Source organism: Balaenoptera physalus (assembly GCF_965194825.1).
Source record: "Balaenoptera physalus genome assembly, chromosome: X".
Classification (NCBI taxonomy): domain Eukaryota; kingdom Metazoa; phylum Chordata; class Mammalia; order Artiodactyla; family Balaenopteridae; genus Balaenoptera; species Balaenoptera physalus.
The window spans coordinates 13,220,024-13,247,277 of NC_138903.1; the positions used below are offsets into that span (position 1 = coordinate 13,220,024).

The following is a 27,254-nucleotide window of genomic DNA, read 5'->3' on the forward strand; positions in this document are numbered from 1 at the left end:
ACATCACTTGTATGTGGAATCTAAAATATGACACAAATGAACTTACGAAACAGAAAAAGACTCACAGACACAGAAAACAAACTTACGGTTACCAAAGGGGAAAGGGTGTGGGGGAGGGATAAAGTAGGAGTTTGGGATTAGCAGATACACACTACTATATATAAAATAGATAATAAACAAGGACCCACTGTATAGCCCGGGGAACTATATTCAATATCCTGTAATAAACCATAATGGAAAAGAATCTGGAAAACAATAGACATATGTATTTATCACTGGATCACTTTGCTGTATACCAGAAACAAACACAACACTGTAAATCAATTATAGTTCAATTAAAAAAAATACTTTTGTAATAGGATTGCTATATTAAATCAGGCAAAGAAACAAACAAAAAACCATCATGATGTACTGAAAATACACTGAAAAAAGTCACTAAAACCTTAATAGTAAAAATTAAATAATAAACGTTAGATACACACATGAATAGTTCTTTTAAAATTCTGTCACCCAGCCAGGGACCTTGCCTAATCAGCTTATCTAAAATAGTGGCTCTCACCATCACTCTTTATCCTAATCTCCTTCATTTTTCTTCTTATTTCCTGACATGATGACATGTGTATGCTTATTCCTTGTTGCCTCCACTAACACACAAGCTTTTCGAGGGCAAGGACCTTGTCTTTTTCGCAGCCTCAAACCGTGTCTGGCACATAACAGATGCTGAGTAAAAATGTGTTGAATGAATGAACTGAGAAGTTACCCTAGAGCACTTCAAATATGATTGAAATTGTGAGAAATCACACCACTTTGGGAATAAAACATTCCACATCCTGTGAAAAAAATGAAATAATCTATATTAGTGCTCAGAACCCCCAAAAGCAAGCCATATAATCTCATATAAACTAGATGATTCATCTGAGGGTCTAATTCTAGCTTGATGGAATCTGGACTTGTTCTCCATCCATTCTGGATCCAGAAGGATCGGTTCTGGTGAGTGATTCACACACGCACACACCCCTACCAGAGTTTGGAGGTTCGTACAAACGAGTCATGAAATCCACGGTCCGACGTTTCAGAAAGTGGATGCAACAGCAGGATTCTAGACAGACTGAACATCCTAGGACATCCTGGGGCTTAACACAGACTTCAGACATTCAGCAAGATGCAGGTGGACCAAAAAATGCACTCCGGAGAACACTTTGAAGATAGAAAGCCTCCAATTCCTGCATATTCTATCATATGTATTTTAATTTATCAGTATTTTCCTTTAAAGTTTCTGCCTTTGATATTATGATTAGAAAAGAGCTTCCCTTTCATGTACATTCATGAACATTTTATACCATCGTTTAAAATGTTTTAACATTTTCCAAAAACCAACATTCGTTTTTAGATGATGATGTGAAATAAGAATTTAAATCTCTATCCCCCAAATAGTTAACTAATTAAGATTAACTTATGTGATATTCCAGAGTTGTGAAAATCAGAAAAGGTCCAGAACAGTATTAACAGAAATATAATGCTAGCTACATGTGTAATTTAAAATTGGATTGTAGTCACATTTAAAAAGTAAAAAGAAGTGAAATTAATTTTAATAATGAAGTGTACCTAATATAGTCAAAATATTATCGTGTCCATGTGTAATCAACATCAACCAGGACCTCAGTAAGTGCAAGTCTCAATTAACTGTGATGGTTTATAGTATTTGGCTTTTTTATATATAAAATAAAACGCAAGAAAACAAAATTTCAGCAGAGATTTATTCATGGCAGGAAAGAAAGAAAGGGGGAAGAAGGGAAGAACTAAATCAGGAACCCATCTTGGAATACTTATATTCATCCTAATCTTATCCACCCAGATTTATATGTGTCTACACGCTATTCACAATGGTGATCCTTAGATAATCGAAGATCATGAATCTTGAAAAACAGCCTATTAATTTCACCCTACTTCACAATTTTTTAAAGTTTCTTAACAACAAGAGCTAAAAACAGAAAAGTTTCTCATTGCCCCTTGGTTAAAGAGAACATTAAAGTAACCAGGAGTTTTCATTCCGCACGTGTGCCAGCCCATCAGGGATGTGCTCTAACTAGCTTAGCTCATTTGAGAGTCTAGCCGTTGGGTGTTACACTAGGGAGTCTAGCTGTTGGGTGTCTACACTAGGTACTCTGGGTACAGCAGGCAACAACCTGTTTATTTCCAAGTATCTTCCCGTGGACAGTTGGGGCTACTGGTATAGGAGGAATTTTTCCAGGGGCTCCGGCAGGTACAGTTTGTGGATGGTCTGATGACAGGTGCGACCCAAGCACTTCCGGACACACAGGCGGCACAGCTGGGAAAGAGCAGGCGGGCCTGAGGGAGGAATTAAAACGCGCGGTCACAGAGGCAGTGTCAGGAGATGTGCTGGGGCCCGAGAGTCGGGCCACAGGGACCTCCCGGCTCTAGCTGCCCATGCGGCGGTGCTGGCTGGGTCCCCACTCACGCTCAGCGGGGCCCTCCATTCTCGCAAGGATCCCAGCTCAGCAGAGGATCTGGAGAAAGGATCCAACTCACTTAGACCCCATTATACCCTGAACCTCAATCTCATGGGGTCTCATGGAGTCATCGTGCCCAACCAAGGCTTTGAGTCCCGAAGGAAAGCAAACTAACCAGTGTCCAAAATATGGTTGAATAGGCTGACTGAGCATTTGGCTGGGATCCTTGCCACACAGGGGCATTTGTAATAATGCCCCATTATTTCCTTACCTGACTGTATCAATAAAGATCGATGCAAGTAGATCTATGTGATTACTGGACTATACAAAGTTTTCCTTTTCAAGAAAATCCTATTGTCACAGCGTCTAGCACCCCGTGAGAAATGGTGACGACACAGGCAAATAAATAGCTGGACGACACTTGGATTGATATTGCCAAGGAGCATCCACGTGACAGAACGCTACCTGGAGGAGCAGACCATCGCCCTTCGTTAAAATCTTGGGAAGCAAGAATGCAAAGTTGTCTCTCCTGTCACACAACTAAAGCTCCTCAGAGTGACCTCTGACATAGCTGCTGTTCATCCTTCTAGAGCAAGCAGCTGTATTTATGAAGACAGAGACAGAGGAACTTGTTTAGAAGAAATATGAATCCTGGACCTGGAAACATCTTTGATGGAAGGAAACAGGAAATGTGACAACTGCTATAAACCATATTCTGAGCTAATAGTTGTTAAGTATCCCATATTTCCAAACTGGGAGCTGGTAAGGAAGGTCCTAATTCTTCCAGTAGAGGTTCAAATCAAAGAACAATCATTAATGACACAGACTACTGGAAATTATCTAGACCCATCTCACTCAAAGTGCGACTGGCGGCATCAGTTTCACCTGGGAGCCTGGTGGCCGTGCAGCGTCTGGGACCCCACCCCAGAGCTCCTGAATCAGAATCTGCATTTTAAGGAGATCCCCAGGTGATTCATATACACACTGAAGCTTAAGAAGCACTGGTCTGGAGAGTATTCCTAAAACTATTGAACCAAGCATCCCACTTGGAAGGTATACAAGACATGGGGGCACTTTCACAAAATGGAACTGGTGAGTGAAATTAAACTCTTCCTCACTAGAAATTGTTTCAGAAGATTCAGGATTGGGGCATCAAAACATTAAGAGTGCACATTGGAAACTTATGGTTACGAAAGGGGAAGAAAGGGAGGGATAAATTAGGACTGTGGGGTTAACAGATACACACTACTATATATAAAACAGATAAACTACAAGGACCTACTATATAGCACAGGGATCTACACTCAATATTTTGTAATAAGCTATAAGGGAAAAGAATCTGAAAAAGAATAGATATATACACACACATAATACTTATATATACATACACACACACATATATATCTGAATCACTGTGCTGTATACCTGAAACTAACACGACATTATAAGTCAAGTATACTCCAATAATTTAAAAAAAAAAAGAGTGCAAGTTGGAATCCTATTTCTTGGTTAGCATCCTAGACCTACTTTTTAGTAGCCGTGTAACCTTCTGAAAGCCCATCTCTTCATGCTCCTCTTTTCCCGCTTGCAGCTGGGATAGCACCAGTTACTATAAAGTTCTCATGGCTTTAAAGTTTTGAGAATTCAGTGAGATGAATCTATGTTTCAGACCTAGCTCAGTGTCTGACACGTGGAAAGCTGAATAATTATTATTACTTTAATAGTCTCCCGAGCATACAAACGCTCAGAATAGGCTCAGATAGTGTCCTCTTTCTGTAGGGACACAGCACGGTTCTCTTTAGAATCTGGGACATGAAGCCTTGTAGACGCCACCTTCCCTCCTCTAGCATCTAGAGATGCATTAGCCCATGTGGACACGGGCGTGGGACAATGCGGAGCGCAAACCCACCTACTCGCTGAGCTGGAGAACAGGCAAACAACTTCACCGTTTAGTCCAGTTTCTGAAAGACACACTCTGTGTCCACCCGACCATTTCTACTCAAGTATTTTTCATTTTCCCTGAATTGCCTCCAAATATTACGAAGCAGAGTTTTGGTCTGCTCAATCACGTGCTTATGCCAGGATAGACAAGACAGCCCAGCCCTTTCACCAAAGTTCTCTGATTATTTTCTTGTTAATGCAAATACAAAGCAACATACCAGTGGTATGTAAATGTCCCTTTGTTATAAGTGAAGACGCCCAGCAGACTAAATCCCATCTCTGAGATGCTAGGACTTGCCCCCTCCCACGTGCCACTCCCAATTAAAAAGACGAAAAGGAAAGGGTAAGAGAGTCTAGAGGGGAGACCGGAAGGAGAGAGGGCAAATGTGCCTGTGGAAGAGAAACGGACGCCCAGCCCTTCCTTACCTTCCCGGAGCAGGAGCGCCTGCTCCACGCCGCTTTTCGGAGCTGCCAGATCAAGCGCACTTTTGCCCTGAGCGTTTCTGCACTTGAGGTTAGCCCCATAGTCTATCAGCAGGTGGATGATTTCCACACTGTTCTGCTTCGCGGCGGCATGGAGGGGGGTGTCCAGCCACTGGCCGTGGTCAACATTGGCTCCTTAACAAAGCAGATGACCACAATTCAACACCCAAGGTTAATGGAGAAACACTACGAGCCTGAAATGTGCTAGCCATCGATAAAGACATCTTAAACGCCACGACGTAGCTGACAAATCTTTGAAAATGTATGACTGAAGCTCAGACCCTCAGCAATGCCTACTGTTTCCAAATACTCTGATGAGAAAAGTACCTAATAAAGATATTTTTAGTCATTTTAAATGCTTTACTTGCCTTCCCACAGGAACTGTGTGACAGACAAAATTAAATCTTTGCAGCTCCTTTTACATAGAGTTAGTTTGTTTTTTGGCAAAGGACACAGCTAGGTTTATTTGGTATTTACATTATTCTGGGCTCGAAAAAAAAGTTTTCTGAATTCCTAGAGGGAGTGGTAATGATAGGGGATAAAAAAAGACAAAAAAAATCTTAGAGACAAAAATTCTTATTTAAAGGTTCTTAATACAATCTCGACCTTTATGTCAGTGGCTAAGTTTGGGGAATCTTTAACCAAATAATAGTTTCAAGACCTTTTACTTTTCCCTGGACTCTCAGTTTCTGTATATGCCTTTGAGAATTAAAAAACTAATTTAGCAGGGTTGATCTAAAGTACTCTATGACAGATGTCTGCTGTTTTTACTAGCCAGCATCTTCCTGGTAACCACACCTAGATTTCCCTCTGGGGAACCATCTCCCGTGATTCCCAGCTCATGTGTTTCCAGTGAAGCCCAACAACTGCAGTGTAGACTGAAATCTAGGCCTAAGCCAATCTGCGTATTGTATTCCCTTGGCCACCATGATTGGTTCAGAAATGGGCATGTGACTTAAAAGGAGCCAGTGAAATACAATTGGTTGTTTTCCCCGAGGATTTATGGGAAAGAGACTCTTGCTCTCCTCTTCAGACCACCAAGGAGAACCATACCTGGTAAATGGAGCCAATATCAAAAGAAGCAGAACTGAGAACTACAGACACTCATCTCTGAAGTTGTTTTAACCATTTAGATATCAAATGCTGTCAGAATTTTGTCCAGCCTGACAAGAACTTCGCCTCTGAAGCCATGGAAAACCAACGAGGTTAACTGGTTCTTCTCATGAAAAGACTTCTGGAAGTTACCTAATTCTAGAAGCTTCTTCACACAGTCTAGCCTCTGATAGGTGCAAGCCACATACAGGGGAGTTCCAAGGTGAGGCACTTCCTGGTCAATGTTAACGTTATTTGCCAGCAGAATCTCCATGCATTCTCTATTACCTGGTGGAACACAAGATAACCTCACTCAAGTAAGGGAAATATTAACTATTCACAGAATTATAAGATTGCTTATCTGGAATGGGCTTTAGAAACAACCTAGATTTTTTTTTCAGCAGAAAAAAATTTGGGAGGTGGGGGAAATCTTAGAAATCTCCAAAATAAGAAGATTAGAAAGAAGAGCATGCCCATGCACCGCCCCCCCGCCCCACTGAAATTCTTCCCTGCAGCCTTGAGGTACCTCCAACCAAACTAAGGGTTCCAAGGAACACAGCTGAAATCACTCTCTATAATAAGTCACCGGATTACAGGCAGAGGCTACAAGACCCAGGGGGATAAATGACTCATGCTATTATTACCCTGAAAAGCCAGTGCTCAAATCCAAGGCCCAGCCCTGATCCATCCACCTCCATTACAAATCTCTCCTTCTCTTCCTCGCCCATGCATGTAAGATTGGGTGGATGGTCACGCCATGCACCTCCTTATTTTGGTCAACTTGTAAGACTCCTGTGAGAATTAATAAAAAGCCTCAAGTATAGAATCTATTTAACTGCACTCTCAAGTTTAGTGGCCAACAAGAACTAGATAAGTAAGCATTCTCCTTGGAGAGTTCACCCAGTGAAGAGACAGACATGATTAATTTGCAGCATATGAATGATTTGTTTGGGAGCAAATGCTTCTGAGGTTTTGATGGGAGTTTTATAAAGAGTTGGTTCTTTTTTGAAGGTTTAAATGTTTCCTAACAAAAACAAAATCTTATCATCACTGATCAGCTTAACCAACCTTTTCTTTAGAGATGACACCAAAATAAGCTTCATCTCAAGCCTGCTTGATTCATCACAAATTCTGAATTAAGCATTATTATGCATTAAAATCTACAAATAAGGCTTCCGTGAACTCCAACTATTTTACTATTGTTCACATAAGTAAATTTTATACCTCAATTATAGCATTAATCTGTCAAAGTATTGACTCAGACTGACCCCGCTTGTTCCTAGAGGTTTAAAGCTGTAAGAATCCAGAAATAATATCCAATCAGGACCTAAAACTGCCTGGTAAATTCAGTGTATCTAATAAACATTTAAAAACATAATTCCTGTCCCTTTTTTTTTTTCCAGAAGAAACTGAGCCTAGCTTGAGTTAAATTTAAGTGTTCTCAGGAAGTTTTTAAAAAATGAATATATAAAAGTCAAATGATTGGCACTAATATAATAGTATCTAAAATAATGAATTTGCTATTCATCCTTCCACTCTGTGGACATTGGTCCCTCACATGTTTTTATGATACAGAAAAAAATATGTAGAGACACACGAATTCATCTGTTTATGATAAGCATGTATATACCGGAGGTACATAGATACCAAACACTCCATATATAACCATCCAAGCACTGCAGAATTACTTAATTCAAACCATTACCAACGTTCATCCATTTTTAAGTGTTTGGATGGAAATACAGATAATAGATTAATTTTTACTTCAATATTTTAAAAATTTTGAACACAACCATTACCAACGTTCATCCATTTTTAAGTGTTTGGATGGAAATACAGATAATAGATTAATTTTTACTTCAATATTTTAAAAATTTTGAACACTTTTATACCATTTCCAAAGTAGACTATTTCCCTACAACTTAAAGGACTTACTTGAAGTTTGGGAAATAATCAGCATCAATTATTAATTAATAAATGTTTGTTAAATATGTATAGGACATCAAAACCATAGATACATTGAGATTTGTGGGTTTGTATCATTTATAGTAATCCACTGCAAAAAAAAAAAAATTACCAAGTGACATGTTTAACAACCTGGGACAAATCTTTCACTATTGCCTTTTGAAATAAAGACTTTAATTCTCATCATACCAGCGAAGATCACTGTTCTACAGTGTTCTAACTTCTCCACGGTATTTCTTTTTTTTAATTAAAAAAAATTTTTTTTTTATTTTGGCCGTGCTATACAGCTTGCAGGATCTCAGTTCTCTGAGCAGGGATTGAACCCGGGCCACAGCAGTGAAAGCACTGAATCCTAACCACCAGACCACCAGGGAACTCTCTCCACTGTATTTCTGATCTCAATATAAGAGAATAACTCCACCGCTGGGTAACACAGAAATGTTGCTCTTTGGGTGTGACCTGTGACAAATGGCGTTGGCCTTTCAATGGCTCTTCTTGTTCATGTCTAGTCTATGCATACAGTTTTAAAATTCCTTAATTTTACTCTTTTCCATCATTTCAAAAGCAACTGAGAACACAGAAATCTAGAATCCACCTCAAGGTTTCCAGTGCCACGGTTTTTACAGTTGCAACTTTTTTTCAGTAACTAATGACCTTGAGAGCTATCAGCTCATCTAGAGTATATTGCTTGTTGTGGACAGTTACCTTTAAGCCTCCATTAGAGACACTATCGGTCTGGGCTTTCAGACACTTTCATCACTTGTTTTATGGTCGTGGTTGATGTTTTATGGGCTTTGGGGCATGAACTGTTCTTTTCTAGTAAGGACAGAGACGTAAACACAGTACAGCTTGTGGAAGTTACCCCTGCACTCCTGACTCCACCAGCTGCCGCCCAAACACCAGCAAGGAGCCTCAAGCAAGGCCTGTTGGGAGACTGAGCCCAGGAAAGAGGACATCTGAGGCAGACAGCCATTCCCTGGTTCTAAGAAGAGCTGTGTCATGCCCCAGTGGTATTTCCTAAAGATTTAGGTATATTCAAGTTACTGCTGTGGGATTTCTAAGCCACACCTAGTCTACTGGTGAAGAAGATTTGGGCGATCCTTGCAAAGTAAACACTCTATGACTGATTCATGCAGATTGGAGGGAGCCCACCAATGTTCTGTGTGCGACGTGATGCCTCGTTTACCTCTCTTCACTGCCTCGTGGATGGGTGAAGCCAGGTGCACCTCGAGCTGGGCCTTGGCTCCAAACTCCAGCAGCACGTTGACGCACGCAGCGCTGCCACTGCAGCAAGCATTGAAGAGGGGCGTGGCTCCGTGAACTGTCACCCCATTGACCTAACGATGGGCAAAGAGAGAACCAGAGGGTTTGCTATTTCTTTCTCACCATCTCCAAGTGTGCATTCCTATGTATCTGCCTGGAGAAACTTCCCATGCCGGTGAATGAACGAGGGAACTCCACATCCTTACAGTATCGTGGGGGTTTTTTTTAGGTACCAGTAGCCTATCAACTCTCACCTATAAATATCAATAGTAGCCAAATGGGGCCAATGGGGCAGTTTTTAAGATGTACTCAGGGGTATTCTAGAGCTTCCTAGGAGCCACCAGAACATGGTCTCTGGAACAATTAGCTTGCGTTCAAATCCCAGCTCTCTCTCCTTTATGTGCTCAGAGATCCAGTTGGGATACTAACCTTCTGTGCCTGGGTTTCCTTATCTGTAAAATGAGGACCATAAAAGAATCGACCTCAGGAGGTCATCGGGCGGATGAGGTGAGTTACTATCTGGTAAACACCTAGAACGTTGCCTGGTGCCCAGTAAGCATTCAAGAGACATTTGCAACAATTATCTCCATGATCTCCATTTTCCATTCATACGGAGCCGACTCCCCGTCCCAATCATGAACAAACATGTCAGGAGCAAAAAGTATTGGAGAAACCATCTAGCCACAGATTTCCTTTCTGGTCTACTACCATCCGCAGAAACTGCATATGCCAAAAGGGAATCCTAAAGAGATCATGACCAGGTGAAATACACAAAGGAAATAGCCATCAACATGGGGTCTCCAACCACCCTCAGGGCCTTCTAGGGATCTGAGGGGCAGGTGAGAACCAGCACAGCTGGGAGGCATCTTTGAGTATTAGCAACAGATTGAAAAGAACGTCCTGGAACCAAGGCATTCTGGTGGGGCGGCTCCGGCAGGATTGAATGTAGGACAACGAAGGTTTGATGTCAAGCCATTCTGCCTCAACAACTAAGGACATACGCCTGTGATTATCAGGATGTTAAATTTTCTTGTTTCAGAAACAAGATCTTTCCCCACGATGCCAGGATGGCCCCCATTCAATTGGAAAGTTAAAGATGAGATGCTAAGATGGCAGAGACGGGCAGGGACAGATATGTGTAAATTCATAAACTCTAAGGATTTCTAGGATGTTGTGACTGATTAGATGGGGAGACGGAAGAAACGGGATGATTCCAGGCTTGGGGCTGGGGAAACCAGGAATATGTTTCACCTGGTCTCTGAGGCTGGGAATCCAAGAGAGGAGCCGCTCCCAGAGGGAAGAACATAAGCACAGTTTCAGATGTACTGAGTTTGAGGCACCCACGGGACGGCCAGTTTTGAGGAATTTTCTACTGATTGATCAACTTTCTCTTATTCCTTCTCTCACTCTAATTTGAATGTTAAATAGTATTATATTTAGTGACTGTTCCCTCATAAGATTGCCAAAGACAAGGGACCACGTTGTACTCTTTGTCCCCCACAGAACCTCCCAGAGGCTCCTCTGTTTCCCACCTGTGACTCCAGTCACCTAGCTTCAAAGGAAATGGCCACCACCAAACTTTGCCCTCAAAGAAGCACTACCTAATGAAAATACGTGACCGCTATGGCATCGGGAAAATCGCTTTGCGCAAGGAAGACTTTTATATTCAGTTCTACACATAGAAACCCAACTTCCATATAAAAATGCAAAGAAAAATCTTCGTCAGGCACTTAAAAACATTACAGCTCATGAAACAAAGAATACAAGGACTGAGTTCAAAAACGAAAGTAACATCAAAACAATATCTGGTGACTAAATAAGAGTCCTTGAGGTTTTCAGAAGTATTAATTTCAGAATTCTATGCTGATATCTGTACTACATATAGCAGCTCAGTCACTCCTTGAAAAGGAGAGAATTTAAAAATAAGATAAAGTTCATTGTGTAGTGTTTTTCCAATGTATTATTTATTACAAGCTCATTTAGTTTGATAATTTTGCTCAACAAAAATCGTTGTGGGTGTAGCGTGTTGAATTAAGAGTGGTTTTTGATTGCTGTTCTTTTTATTTTTTTTTCATATTTTTTTAAATTTAATTAAATTTTTTTGGCCGGTGCTGCGCAGCGTGCAGGACCTTCCCCGCCCAGGGATGGAACCCGTGCCCCCTTCAGTGGAAGCACGGAGTCCTAACCACTGGTCCACCAGGGAAGTCCCCTGTTGTTCTTTTTAAATGTGTTCTTTTAAATGTTTTAAAATAAATTTTCCAAGATCAGTTTTCAAATTACTTTAGCTCAAGCTGTTTTTTTTTCAAGTTAGTATCACAGTTCTGAACGAATTCCGTAAATTACCTTATCTGAACGTTGGCACAAGGATATAGAGGCTGAAGAGAGGGGTAACCAGCAGTATCTTCCCGACCATCCAAGAATATGGGCGCCGATGGGGCCAGGCCTGCGCACCCCACCGCGGGTAACAGTTCTGGAAGTTGATGGGTCTTTAGATGTTAGCGGTTGCACCTGGGCAGCCAGACCCGCGGGCGGGGATGGTACTCACGTGGGCGCCGTTCTCCAATAGGGCCTTAGCGCAGGCCACGTGGCCTCCCAGGCACGCCTCGTGGAGAGAAGAGACCCGGTTAATTGTTACCAGGTTCACATTGACGCCCTACGATTTGGAGAGAAGTGGATTAAAGGCTGCATCAGCAATAAGAATAAACGGCAAGATTGTCGGACGTGTTTGTGAAGTGTTCGCGGCCTGCGGGTACCACCTAGAGACGAGTAGAGGCCATGACTAGGGGAATCCAAACATAGCTGGGAGCCTCGGATTCATTGATTCAGCAAAAGCTCGTTCAGTATCCTGGGCCAGGCGATGTGCCAGCACCTGGGGCTTCAAAGCTTATGACATGGGTCTCTCTCCTCTAAGAGTTTAGTGGGGAGACAGAAATGGTGGCGGGAAGTGGGGTGGGGTACGGTGGGGAGGAACTCAGCCAGAATACTGCCATACTGCAAGCATGTTCACATTTTAATTGGGGACATAGGGTATCCTTGAATCTGCCTTGGGGAGTAAGAGAAAACTTTGCAAATGAGGTAGTATTTAGCTACGGCTTGAAGCATAAAAAATTTCAAACTAGGAAGGCAAAAAAAAAAGGCATTCCCTTAAGGGGGAACAGGATATGCAAATGTGGGACGCAGAGGAGGGAACAGGATATGCAAATGTGGGACGCAGAGGAGGGAACAAATTATGCAAATGTAGGACGCAGAGGAGGGAACAGGATATGCAAATGTGGGACGCAGAGGAGGGAACAGGATATGCAAATGTGGGACGCAGAGGAGGGCGAGGCAGGGCGCGTAGGTGGATAGTTGCTATATCTCTGGATCAGAAAGAGCCCACACGTGACAGAGGCGGAGGAAAAAAGGGGAAGTGGGGGGAGGGGGAAGATGAAAGGGGACAGTAAGCTAGAGCCAGATCGTGAAAGGCCTTGGTTTCCGAACGGGGGTGGAGGTGGGGTGCATGTGTTATAGGGAATGAGGCGCCTTTCAAGTCTGTTAGTCCGTAGAAGGTCTGGAGCTAATACATAGGACGTTTTCGGAAAAGCACACTGGTAGCACCATGGAGGGCTGCTCGGAGAGGTGGGGATGTGACACTGGAGAAAGGAGCGTCATGAAGACACGGCGATGAGTCAGGCACAGGCTGATATAGGTGTGAACAGCAGTGGGTATGGGGAGCGGGTGACAGAGTCCAGGGTTGGGGGTGTTAGAAGTGCATGTGGCACAGAAGGATGACGCCCAGGCTCAAGAGTAGAAAGTAAAATAGATGGTGCTCCTAGGGTTCCTGTGCCTGAGTAGCCTGATGCTGACTGCCAGACCTCCGCCGCCTGCCGAGCTCTCCGCAGGACCAGGGTCTGGAGCCGGGGCCTCCTCCTAACGCTCCTCTTCTTCCCCAGATCCGAACGTCTCCGCCCAGTCCTACCACACTTGCCCTCGCCGTCGTGCCGTGCTGCACTTTCCTCGCCTTGGAGTCCACTTGACAGATGCCAGGCTCAGCCTAGCTGCCGGCCAACTTCATGCCCTGACTCTACAACTTGGCCCTTACCGCTTGCCCCCATGATCACCACTTTCTATCTGTGAAAGGATTTAGGTTCTGCCAGGACCCAGCCGAGCTCTGCGTTTGATTCTCTGCCTCATAACTGACCAGCTGAAACGCTCCAAAACCTAGTGCAAGACCCTGGACCCCAAACCCCAACCTAAGTTCCCAACCCCTCCCACCAGACCTCCATGGTGCTGGCTGCGTCCCTCCTGTGGCCAGCAGCTGGGACTGCCCACTATTGCCAGTCCCATCGGCATCTTAGGGCCTGTCTGTGCCTCCTTGGTCCTGTCCATGTTTATGTCCTGAATATGACGTCATTACTCCAGAGCCGTGCCGTATATTTACAATTGGATATCTAATACAAGGAGGTTTCTTTTCCTTTTCCCATATATAATTTCATTTTAAGAAAATAAAGAAAAAATAAGAGCATTTAAAAAAATAGTCCACAAGGAATTCCCTGGCGGTCCAGTGGTTCGGACTTGGCGCTTTCACTGCCGAGGGCCCGGGGTTCAATCCCTGGTCCGGGAACTAAGATCCTGCAAGCCCCGCGGCGTGGCCAAAAAAAAAAAAGTCCACAAGGTGGCAGCAGTGTGCTAAAAAAAAACATTGATCCGATGCAAACTCTCAAGAACCCCTGGAATTGTACAAATGTAATGCTGGACAGGCCTGAAAGATCAGCTAGAGTGACTCACTGTCATTGCGGGTGAGAACATGGAGGAGCAGAGAGTTCCAATTATTAAGATTTGAGGTTCCCCTGCTGTCGGTGACAGCCAGCGTGATCGTCAGAAGATCCCGGCCCTTGGTTTAATGTTTTGCTCACAGCACACCACACTGTCTACACGTAAAATAGAGTAGAAAATAAAGTAGAATAACCCATTTTTTACCAGTGTGTAAGGGTAAAAAAGTGGGGATGTACTAAGAAAAGGCTGAAGAATTCTCCATGAAGAATGTACTTTACACGTTGAAGGACACTATAGAAACCAACATGCTTATAAAATACAGTTAAAAATAAAGAAGTGCTAAAAGCAATGTGATATCCTGGACTGGATCCTGGAAGAGAAAAAGGACCCTAGTGGGAAGATTGGTGTCGTCTCAGTAGTCTGTAGTTTAGTTAATGGTGTTGTACCAATGTTAATTTCTTATTTTTGACTAAAGTACCACGGTTATGTATGATATTAACACGAGGGGAAGTTGGGTGAAGGGTATGCTGGAACTCTGTGTACTGTCTTTGCAACTCTTCTTTAAAAGTATTCTAAAATTTAAAATTTAAAATACTAATAAAAGTATTGAGGTCGGGGGCCAAGAAGAAGGAGCTGAACGCAAGACTTTTCACTGTGTACCTTTTTCTGTCATTTTAATTTGGAAACTATGTGAATATGTCACATATTAAAAATAATCAAATCAAATAACAGTTTAAGTGCTTAAAGACAGAGGAGGAGGAGGTCGGAGGAGGAGGGAAATAGATGAGGGAGATTAAGAGGTACAAACTTTCGGTTGCAAAACAAATGAGTTGCGGGCATGAAATATACAGTGTGGAGAATATAGTCAATAACTATGTAATCTCTTTGGTGACAGATAGTAACTAGACCTATCATGGTGATTATTTTGAAATGTATAGAAATATCGAATCACTATGTTGTATAACAGGAACTAACATAGTGTTGTAGGTCAGTTACACTTCAGAAGCAAACTCATAGAAAAAGAGATCAGATTTGTGGTTACCAGAGGTCGGGGGGGGGGCGGGCAGTGGGGAGAACGAATTGGATGGAGGGAGTCAAAAGGTACAAACTTCCAGTAGACGATATTAGGGATGTAATACAGCATGATACAGCATGATAGATATAATTAACACGGCTGTATGTTATATATGAAAGTTAAGAGAGTAAATCCTGAGAGTTCTAATCACAAGGAAAAAACTTTTTTTGATTTCTTTACTGTTATATATATATGAGACAATGGATGGTCACTAAGCTTATTGTGATAATCCTTCCATGATGTATGTAAGTCAAATCATTATGCTGTACACCTTAAACTTATACAGTGCCGTAGGCCAATTATATCTCAATAAAACTGGAAGGAAAAAAATCAAATAAAATTTTAAGTGCTTACAAATAAATAAGCAAGTGATAAAATCAAGTGCAAAGTCCATTTGATTATTACTGGCAGTACTGTTTTCCTTTTGCCTCTACTTTTCTAAGAAGTAACACAACTCATAAAGGAGAAAGAAAGAAGAGGCACACACATACACACACACAGAGAAAAAGAGCAGTGTGTCCAGCTGTTTAAATTTAAAATAAGGAAGCCAGGTTTGGTGGTAGCTAGGATGTGGAAAAAAGATCTAATGACTTACCTCCTCTGTACACACGTAGACTCTAAAACAAAGTAAATGGACTGTGTACACTTTCATTCATCTCACAAGTATTTACTAGGCCTCTAGTCATTATTCATGGTGCTAGGGATACAGTCATAAGTAAAAATAAATTAGTTTTAATAACTAAGACTTGAAGAAATCTTCCCAAAGGAGTAAGATTTACCCATTTGTCAACCTATTTCCACGTTTGCTTTTGAAACAGCGGATCATCAGGGTAGGCAGCCTCTAAGATGGTTCCCAGTGATCAAGATGGCTCTGGACTCCTGGTATTGGCTCACTGGTGTAATCCCCTCCCCTTGGGTATGGGCGGGATTTACTGACTCCCATCTAATTAATAGAATACGGCAGAAGCAATCAGATGTCACTTTGGAGGCAGGTTATGTACTGAGACTTCCTTCTTAGGCCCTTTCTCATGCTGTCTGTGGAGGAAGCCAGCTACCATCTTGTGACGCAGCCCTATGGAGAGGCCCAGGCATCAAGGCACTGAAAATGGCCAACAACCTCATGAGTGAGATTAGAAGCAGATCCTTCCCCCGCTCAAGCTGTAGGATGACTGCAGCCCTGGCTGATACTTTGCAGCCTGCAAGAGACTTGGAGCCAGAACCACCCAGCTAAGCTTCTCCTTGGCCTACAGAAACCATGAGAATCTAAGTGTTTGTTGTCTTCAGCCACTGTGTTTCAAGGTAATTTATTACAGAGCAATAGCTGACTTATGCAACTTCAGGGCTGCTGTTACGGAGGCACACTGGGAGAGAGCAAGGCGAGTTAGTGCAACACAGGTTTGAGGGCATCCCCCATCAGCCTCATAGGGAAACTTTTTATGAAGCAAAGGGAAACCCAGAAGGGGAAGGTTGGAATTGGGCAGAAAACCAGCCAGCTCCCCGAGGAGGGAGAGGCAGGAGGAACAAATAGTGAGTTGGGAGAGGATGCATCCACGTAGAATGGCTGTGCTGGGACCCAGATGGGGCCAGCAAGACCCCTGCGGCAGTCAAAGCTGATCAAGAATGACGCTTGATTATAGCACAAGCACCAAGGATCAAGTCTTTCGTTTACTCACCTGTGCAATCAAAGTTTTCAGGGCCAGTAGGCGTCCCTGAGCTGCCGCTTCATGAAGTGGAGACCGATCGGCCCAGCAATCTGAAACACACATCAAGCTCAGAGTCAAGGTCAGGAGTCTTCTCCCTCCTCCTTGTTCATGTGCCCACCCACTGTGAGAGGAGGTCTGGCGGAAGGGGAGAGGAGCTGGCACCACGCCTCAGGTTCTCCGGTCAGCCACTCTCAGGGTGACCAGCCACTGAGGATACAGTCCATGGGCGTGGAGAGGGAGCACAGATCATCTCTCTGGCTTTGGGGGGCAGTTTTCATAAGGAATACATTCCGTTCAAATAAATACTGCCCAGTGATTGAATCCGGTAACTCTGAATAGGCAAAATGAAGGGCAAAGCTGGTGCATGAACTTCCCCACTTTCTTCTTTCCCCTGCCTCTCCCCCTTCACCCCTACCCTAAGACATCCTATATGCCAGGAAGGAGACCCTAAGGGGTCAGGGAAAATGGTTTTGTTCGAAATCCCCTAGATAATTCTTTGATTTTGGTAATGAAGCCGATCTGTTATCATAATGCAGAATATTGTTTTTCAGATGACATAATCCTCCAAGAGTTTTTGGTGGGCAGTTTGAACGTGTTGGCTAAGCACGGGGCCAGTCCTGCCTCAACCACTATCTCTGCCAAAATGGGCAAGTTACTAAAATCATTTGAACCTCAATTTCCTGATCTGTAAAGTGGGGGAATAGTAATCTAGTACTTAGCAGGTTCTTTGGTCTCTAAGTAGGCCAATAAAGTATATCCATGATGTTAGGTGCTCAAGAAAAGTTATGATTAATAAGCACACATGGTAGGGTAGCGCTCTAAGGAACAGCCTTAGAACTGCCTTACAAATGTATTTTTCTTGTAATTGCTTGTCAGGAAACAAGACTAACAAGCTTAAGTGTGCATTTGAGAAGTAAGCTTCTATTAAACATGCCGAAGGGCAATCATTTGTTTTGGAAGAAAACCTACACTGGTTTGCAAAATTGGGGCATTCTTCAAATTATAACTGTGCTCTTCATACATTGACGAGCACGTCATACAGTTTGGGTTTAACACAAAAGGCCCATCTTATCACCTTTTTCTAGGTGATCCGGATGGTGCTAAGAATTCAGGCTTTCCCATACCTACGACCTTGACAAAAACAATCCCAACAAATATGGAATTATGTAAACTTGAAGTAGTATGTCCTCAAGGAGAGACTGAAATTTTCCAATGGATGAGAACCAGGGCTCTAAACATTTCCATAAAACCTCTTCTTACATTGAAACTCAATTTTTATCTTCTCTAACCCTCTGGGTTTTGAAAAAGGAGAAAGCTAGAATGAACTCTACAGGGTTGGATTGAAATTGGAACAATTAGAGCAATTGGTATGAAAATGTGGTTTTCAATATATGTGTGTATATGGAAAGATGGTGCCTACAGAAATATCTATGGGCTGAAGGTGGGATCTGGTGACCCATCTGGTTCTCTCTCTACAGATATATCTATATATCTCTACCTATAGACAGATATATAGATATATCTAGATAGATAGAATAGCACTGTATACTGAGAAAACCTAAACCAGGGCTGCTTGGAGAAATGGCTGGTTCCAAGGCTGAAATGCCAGGAAAAATGTAAGATGGGCCGCAAACATCTTGCCAGAAAGTAAGGAAGTGCTCAATGAACGATGGGAAATGTCAAAAAGTACAGAAGCTGCCTTGAAGGGGCTTCCACTGGCCAAATATAGGACGATTCGAGCATGAAAATAAATGATTATACCCTAGCAAATAAAACAGGAATCTATAAGGCCTCACTGATACAAATGAGTATATAAACAGGGAGAAGAGAAAGCTCTTCTTCATAGTAGAACACCAATTTTAGACACATAGGAGAAATAATAGAATCGGCCTCAAATTATCTCCCCACAAAATAAGTACATAGTTATCAAGGGAACAGGGGTAATTGTACAGTGGAACAAAATGGTAGGCACCACCTTACCCCGGGGATCAAAATGAACCTCAGAAGCGATGGAACCAATTGGCACAGTGTGCCATCTGTTGGAACACAATGAGCCACATCACACACTACTGGAGGGAACGCAGTGAAAAGAACACAGCGTTGCTTGGAATATTCCTGCTCAAAATGCATAGCCTGAATCTAATCGTGAGGACATCTCAAACCAACTCAAACTGAGGGATGTTCTCAAAACTAATTGCCCTGTAACCAGATTGAAGGAGGCTGACGAGACACAACATCTAAAGGCAACATGCGCCCGGACTGGATCCTTTTGCTATCAAGGATGTTAACCGGACAGCTGGATAAACATGAATGGAGTCTGGGCAAAGAGAAGTGGGAATTCTTTGTACCAGTTTAGTTCCAAAATAAAAAGTGTATATCTATCTATCTATATCTACCTATATCTATCCATCTATTAATCTATCAATCAATCTACCTATCTAATCACTGGTGAATTGCATACTTCTGATAGGTAGAATGCTTTTTCTAGTAAGAAAAACAGACAATTTTAACCTGAAAATATATTGCGTTTGTATGTCCACTTGTTCCTGAGTCAGTTAAAAGCTGATGAGTGGAGGATTTTTCAACCTCTTTGGACATTGATCATTTGCATAAGCTAGGAATAATGAGATAACATACGCATAGTATCCTCAGTAGTCAGCTTTGGTTTTCTTCGACTACATCTCCATCCCATTCAATATGAAGTGTGCGTCAGACGCGTCGCCCTCTCGCCTCACCAGGCTTGGAGAGGGATAACAAGCACCGAGTTTGGAAGGACGGTCTTCCCCCATGGATGGCAACTCAGCACCCTGACCAACCGAAGAAGCAAACCCACAGCTGTGGCTTTGTTATTCTTTTGTTTTAACTATAGCCAGTCAACCGAGTCACCTGAAGGTACTCTAAGTATTTGCTTCAAACCAGGATTTAAATGGCAACTTTTGCTATTATTAACTTAGAACAGCAACATGAAATGGCTTTATTATTTCTAAAACTTGCCTCCAATCGGGCCGCGGTGTCCCCTATCCTGCTGGGAAGCAGGCACCTTAACCACTATTTCCTCCTGTTTCTAGTAACTTTCTGTTACCCCTCAGCCCCCTAAGACCCACGCCATCCGTACACACGGCCTGGACAGATCTCTCAAACATCACGCTGATGAAGGCGGCCCTACACAGAAGAGGATGTGCCACGTGACTTCATCTCCATAAAGCACAAAAGGGCCCGACTCACTTCGGGCGTTAGGAGTCAAAAGTACCATGAGAAGGGGCAGGGACTGACTGGAGGTGGGTGGGGTGAGGGTCATGCTGATAACGGGCAGTTTCTTGTTCTTGGGAGCTGGCACCCCATGGTGAAAACTCACCCAGCTGTCCGCTTTGGGGTTTGTGCACTTATCTGTATTTATGGCATACTTCAAGAAAGAGGTTTCAAGACCACCAGTCTACTGGTCAGTCCGCTTTAAAACTGTCATCTCCGCTCCTCTGCCCACTCTCAGGGCAGGGGCTGGCCCCCTCTCCGCCCGAGGAAGGGCAGCATGTTCTCACTTCCTTCTTGAGGTGCCAACAGCCCCTCTGGTGCCGTGGGGGTGGGGAGAAGCGAGAGGGATGGGGAGATGTCTCCCTAGCGGCCTGGAAGAGAAGACCAGTCCTGTGCACTCGGCCTCAACTGCATGTCTCACACCCAGTGCCTTTCCTACGCACTGGCACTTGGCCACCTCTCCTAGTGTCGCCCATCAAGGCAGCATCCTCTGATGCCCCCAACTCCCACCCCAGGCTTCCGAGGCCGAGGCAAGCGTGCAGGCCATCTTCTGATCCAGGGAGGAAGAGGGAAAGGTGGGTGGTCCTGGGCTTCTGTCTCCTCGCCACTGCTTTCCAGTTCTCTTTCTCCCTATTTGAGGAGTCAGTTTGAGAACGCACCCCGTTCTGGTTTTAAGAACTACTGGTTTTTCTATCCTGCCCATCCTCCTGGTAGATTGACTTGTGGGGGGGTGCCTTCCTACATCCCCCTTATCTCTGTAAATAATATGAAATAAATCAATTGGATCGCCTTAAATGTGGAAGTCATTTTGGTTTCCCAACTGGAAACAAAGCCGCTCTCCTGGAAGTCACCTTTCCGGTCACTCTGTTTTCCAGCACTTGCTTCAAAGGACCTTGAAGGGTTTTCACACAAAACGCTTTTCCAGAAACTCTGCCACGGTGGGCTCTTCTGTTTTTCTATTCTGATTCCCAACACACAGCCTCTTGCTCTTATCATCCTTGTTTTGCAAATTGGAGCTAATTGCGAGAAATTGAGGATAAAAGTTATTTGGCGGCTAGGGAGTTTTTCCATTCCTTTCAGGAAATATGTATCTAAGATCTCCAAATAAACGAATGCTGAAGTAGCAATCAATCCTTCGCTTCTATTTTGAGTTATTTGGCACGCTGCCTGTGTCACAGGGCTGCAGGCACATTTTGAAGATTGTTTACTGTACAAATATGTTTACTTGTTCCTGATGAGGTGTATGGAAAATGTTCAAGTACATTTTCATTCCCCCCTTTGACTTTTTCTCAGAATGTGATTTATATCTCTAGTTCTCAGGCTCTCTGAATAACAATTTCATGACAATGTCTAAAACCACAGATTTCAGTAACAAAATGGGTTCAGATGGAATATGGTTGTCCGAGCTCCAAGAATTCAAGATAAAAATCAATTATTATTTTCAATTTTTTTTTTTTTTTGCAATTTTTGCCCTTCCTAATTCCAACAAGTATTTGAGACGACTGGTTTATTTATTTATTTTTTAACTGCCTGACTGGTTATTATCTCCAGCGCCCATGAAACAATCTTTATTCTCTTTATTCAAGTTCCAAAATCATATGAAGGAATATCTTCTCCTGTAGCACTTATCAAAAAAAAATAGAAAATTCAAATTTGAACCAAAATATAGGCAAGAGCCTAACAGAATTAATGATATCTTAAGTAAAATAAAGGTAAGTGGAAAAAAAACGTATTACAAGAAATTTCCCAAGGTATCAAAAGTATTATAATACAATTGCGTTAAAACGCGTACCCTCTACAACACTCAGCTCTGGCCAGGAGATGAACTACAGTCAATGAACATCTCTTTGTAATGTGTTAGAAAGAAGCTTCCTTTGAACCCACTAGGAGCTGGAGAGCTGAGCTGAAGATGACAGGTCGGGTGGCAGAGCCCCTGCTGAGTGCCGTGTGTCCCAACTTGGGAAAGCCAGCAGGCACCTGTGATATATAACCATTCAGAGGATGGGTGGACCAAGGCTCGAGGAGACAAGCACCAACACTGAACAAGGCGAGGTGGAGGACCGGGCAGGAATGGACCAAAGGCGGGGAAAAAAACTGTTGACATGGGAAGGATAGAGAAAAGGAGTCAGGATGGTGAGTCAGGCAGAGGCGTGGCCATCAAATCAAGGTCAGTCCTTTGAATTTAGAAAAACAAGGACAACTGATTTTAGGCAAAACACTTAGAATAGAACTCATTTTTTTAAAGGGTACAATAACTCCACAATCTCTTACCTGCAATTGTAAATTTCCCCCAGTTCTGAAAACCAAGTTGGAAACAAGCTCCTTTGGCAGCAGAACATGGTCAGGACTCAGGTTTAGCAAACTATTATTTTCAATTTGTATTTTCACTTAGTGTGAATATTGATATTTTTCACTATAGAAATATCAAAACGTTTGATTACGGGAGGAAGCTCCAGGTCCTGCTGGGAGCGCCGCGTAATATACAGTATACACGCTGCGTAATCATTCTAGTATCCCCCAGACTCCTGAATCCTAAAACATGTCTGGCCCAAGGGTTGTCAATAAGAGATTATCAACCTGCATCTACACTTTATTTTTATCAAGTTTGATGACCAAGTCACTGTACTGAATATACTTCAGTTCTGGCCAAATTAGCAAAGGTTGAAAAATCATACCCCACGTCTCTCGGGAGACACAGAGCCTGCAGAAATATCTATGGCCTGAAGGCGGGGGCCAGTGATGCATCTGGAGCTGTAGATATAAGAATATCAAGGGCCAATGACAATGCTTCAAACTTAAAAATAAATATATATTATTGACAAATTACACAAAGAAGCCGGAAAAAACTAAGTACAGCCAACCAAACATAGCTGAACTCAATTCTGATGAGTTGCTTACAAAAGTAATAGCTTAAACCACAAAGAAAGTATCGAATGATGTACTCCAGAATATGAAAAAAAACTTTCCAAAAAATTTTACAGCCAAAAAAAAAAAAAGATATTTAATGAGGGATGTGATGCTAGGTGCAGCTTCTAAAAGAAAAGTGCCAGGACCTATGACAGGCTAAACTCTGCCCTGGCTGAGTTTTTTACTACCTCCCCTTGTTTTTGACAACACTGACGATAGTTTACAGGAACAGAATATGCTATTGGACTCAAGAAAGTTCTGAGATTTTAGTAAGTCGATTAGCTGACTTACTGATTAAATGTCACATATTTTCCCAACAAACATTTGTCTGACCAACAAGCAGCAAAGGTAATTTCTGGTTTGAGTTGAACACTTAGACAAAATTTTGTTCTTGGTTTTTAAAATGTCTAGCTATAAATATATATATATATATATATATATATATATGTGTATATGTGTGTGTATATATATATATATATATATATATATATATATAGTATCTGACTGTTAACAGTGTCAAAAGAAAAAGCGCTGTTGGAATCATGTAAAAACCACTGTTTCTGGCGTATTATTGCCTACATTATTACAGAAAGCCTTATTTACCAAATCTGGATATACTCTCTATTATATATGTGTGTGGGTGTGTCAGTGGCGTGTAGACGTATACGCAGCCATCCTCACACACGTACACATGTATATAGGAAGGAAATTAAACTGAGAAATTAACAGGCACTATTCACCCCACTGCTTCTTGTTAGTGATCGTTGAAAAACACGTTTTTGACTTTAGAACACCATGCCATTTGCAATAGAACACCATGCCATTTGCAAATTAAATGAATATTATCCTAGGAGCTTCAACAAGATATCTGAGCTAAAAAATGAGTACGCTCTATTTATGAGAATTATATTATGGCTCCAGGTTTTGACTCTTATAAAACTTTCTTAAGAGTACTTCGTTAAGGACCACAAGGGCAGAAATAATGCACACGAGCACCAGGAGAAAACGTTTTGAACACACTCTTGCTGATGTTGACTGTCGGACTTTACTAATTTAAGCCATGAGGATGATGTATCTATGAGAACATCAAAACTGTGATGGAAACATCTAGAAAGCCCCTGCCCCGATTTACAAATTAAATTAGAAAACAGCTTTTCAGATTATGCTTAACCTGAAATTAAGGTTACTTTAAGTTTTTTTTTTAAACCAAGTCAAAGCGACATACCTCCCTGAAACGTGTGACAAATATAATCCCCAAAAGAAATCTCTTTCCACACTCCGAGCCTTCTGCCACTTCCTGAAACTTCGAGATTCTTCTCATTTTCCCCTGTTAATTGAAGCATGCTGATGTTTTGTCTTTGGAGGTCTTATCTCTTCGGATAAGACTGCTGTTCCCTAGTGTCCTTAAAGTTGTCTGGTGTATTGGAATCACATAACATAAGTCTATTTTGAAAGAGAATTCAGGGTGCAAGGTGAAATGGATACTAGATAAAGAATGAGGTAACCCTGGAACCCCTGCGAACACTAAAAATACACGGGGAAATTCGGAACTCTGTTTATGAATAAATACTCCTCTATCCAGTGGCAGCCCCAGCAGTAACCATGATATCTGATTTATTTACTTTCGTAGCCTCTCCCTACAATTAACGTGAATCATTTCTTGAAAGAAATGGAGACTGAATCCTACACAGCAGGAGACTTTAAAACGTTTGGACCAAAGGTTGGCATTTCATATTACAATAACCTTTGTTTGCTGTGCTTTGCATGGTGCTGGGCATAAATGGATTCAGTGAAGGGTTTTTTCCTGACAGTGACAAGTGGCTAAGCAATTCGAATTGCAAATGACAGCACACACACACACACACACACACACACACACACACACACACACACACACAAATATATATAGCATATATATTGCTGCTTTAAATCAAATTTATTGGCCATTCCATTTCCTGGGGAAAACAGTTTTGTTAGAATGCACTGTTAACATTTGATTACAAATATTCAAGAAGATAATCCTATAAAGTAATTCTTTTGTTAGTAGAAATGAGTTTTCCCAAAATACTCTTAGAAAGCCACTAGTCTATTCACTTCTTAAATAATAACTGCTAATGAAACTACTAATTTGCAGAAAAGAAAGCTGAAAATCCTTCACAAATTGGTGCAGTCAACACCATTTGCTACTTTAAATAATAATTTTTTAAAACTACCCACTCAAAGCCAAAGTTTAAATAAAATCTGCCTTCTAGAAATATTATTCATATGAATTATCTAGGAGGTTTCTTTTAAAGTATTGGGAACAAACTCATGTATTTTTACCTGAAATTTCACCATAGATCTCTTCTGCTATCCTAGCCGCTTCTTTTCTATTTCCTTTGACGATATAGAAATGGGTTAGGAGCGCCAAGAACACTTTAATTAAAAGCTTGAAGAAAAAAAAAGTAGCAAACATTGTAATAAAAATGTTTTTAAAGCCAAAGGAAACAGGACTGTCCTCCATTTTGGCTCACACTCTGTATAGGTTCTTGGGACTGCAAAATTTCACTGAGTTATAATCGGTATCATATGACATCTATTTTAAACCTTCTAGCTCTCTGTGCTCCTGTTACGGAGAACTGAGTCTGTAGATTCTAAGCTAGCTGTGATTTGGCGACTGCATGCACTGACATTCATGGCAATGTTAAATGAACTAAAGAAACTTCCTTCAAACCAGAAACACCCAATAGTTCTAGACCTACATTCCTCAGTGTTGTTTAACAAACAGGATTCATGTCCAAAACGTTTTTATTCCTAAATCCCAGTTTTTGCTACATTATATTGGAAGGCAGGATTGGAAAGATAGAACAAACCTTTCAGATCCCATGGGGACGAAGCAAGTTATTTGAAGCTCATGAAAAGAAGTACTAATACATTCTATGCTCTTGGTGGGAAGTACCAGCCCCTGGAACGTTTCATTTTCTCTGCATTCTGAGGTTTATGGGAGATGAAGCCCAAATCTAAAATATGACCAGTTAAGAAAGATTATTTACTCTAAGGCAGTATTTAATAAAAAGCCCAGCTTGATTTAATTTTTTTCTCTTGGCTGCACCCCACGGCATGTGGGATCTTAGCTCTCCAACCAGGGATTGAACCCGTGCCCCCTGCAGTGAAAGTGTGGAGTCTTGACCACTGGACCGCCAGGGAAGCCCCTAAAAGGCCCAGCTTGGAGGTCTCTCCAGACTGGAAACATTAGACCACTGGCTGTAATAGTTTCATCCATGACAAAGTCCTCCGGCAACATTCCTGGTCTTTTACTTCCCATTGTAGGTGTCAGTAAAGGTGGTGCCTCGTTCTGGAAAATGTGGGCTATAGTCGATCATGGAGGACTTGCAATGAAATGGATGAAGATGATCTAGGTTCTGGGTGAAGAACCCAAAAATTCTGTGAATCAGTACCTTCCCTCGCTGCACAATATTCTCTTGTAACCCTGATTCTTTGACATGCATCAGCTGGCCAATACCGGTAAAATTGATTTATGTGTAATTTTCCTCACCTGGGAAAAATAGATGAGGAAACTCTAGGTCTCCTGTTTCATTCTTGGCTATATTAGATTTTCTAAATTTCTACAACCTATTGGAAAAGACAAGCCCAAATAAAATTATAGGAGACGACTAAATCAATCTTATTTAATAAATGCTTGATGCAAAAATACGGGAGTTTCTCCTAGCACTCAGGCAAAATAGAATGACTCCCTATGTAAGAACCGTCTCCCTGTACTCTGTGAAAAGGGTAAGGCATGGGAATCAGCCTTGAGTCACAATATACAACATACCCATTTCTGTGTATCACCACGCCATCACGAGCTTGTGCGGTTTCCATTCTCAAGGACATATATTAACATATAAGGTTACTTTACCAAGCTTAGATTACCTGGTAGCGTGCCAACGTATGAAAATACATCAACACAGGTATTTCAGTTCTTTTCATGTCTCTTTCTCCAATTGTTCTGTAAGAAGGTGATCATTTACTCATGTCAGCCCAGTGGTGTATCTAGTATTACGTAACACTATGCAATCTTGTTTTCGCCCTAATTTTCATTTAAAACCTGGCTGTTCTTTTTGTTTTACGTACCAGAAAAGCTGGCCATGAGAAGCTCGACTTTTGTACTATTTCAGAGAGACCATCTTTAGCACGTTTGAGCACTACATTTGAGATGGGCGTAAAAGGCTACTGAAGTAAGGAGTTAACTCATGGTATCTTTTAAGGAGGCGAAACCATCTAGAGCTCCAGGGTTTCTCAGCCTTGGCACTACGGCATTTTGGGCCAGATAGTTCTGTGGTGTGGGGGGCAGTCCAAAAGCATCATAGG

At 42.0% G+C, this 27,254-nt stretch overlaps 1 protein-coding gene across 5 annotated transcripts; it reads right to left on the bottom strand.

Annotated features, from left to right (window-relative positions):
• Positions 1 to 1,743: 1,743 nt before the first annotated feature.
• Positions 1,744 to 27,168, bottom strand: ASB11 (ankyrin repeat and SOCS box containing 11). 5 transcript variants are annotated; one of them, XM_082447263.1, is made up of 8 exons: positions 24,130 to 25,143; positions 22,673 to 22,748; positions 16,719 to 16,798; positions 11,761 to 11,868; positions 9,139 to 9,289; positions 6,141 to 6,275; positions 4,839 to 5,030; positions 1,744 to 2,349 (listed from the first exon to the last, which is right to left on the bottom strand). In XM_082447263.1, the coding sequence occupies exons 1-8, from the start codon at positions 24,223 to 24,225 to the stop codon at positions 2,225 to 2,227; spliced, it is 963 nt and encodes a 320-aa protein (XP_082303389.1). In that variant the 5' UTR covers positions 24,226 to 25,143; the 3' UTR covers positions 1,744 to 2,224. The 5 variants fall into 5 exon arrangements, with proteins under 5 accessions (XP_082303389.1, XP_082303388.1, XP_082303390.1 ...); XM_082447262.1 differs by lacking the exons at positions 22,673 to 22,748; positions 24,130 to 25,143 and adding an exon at positions 25,227 to 25,811; XM_082447264.1 differs by lacking the exon at positions 22,673 to 22,748 and having other exon boundaries at positions 24,130 to 24,759.
• Between the last annotated feature and the right edge of the window lie 86 nt (positions 27,169 to 27,254).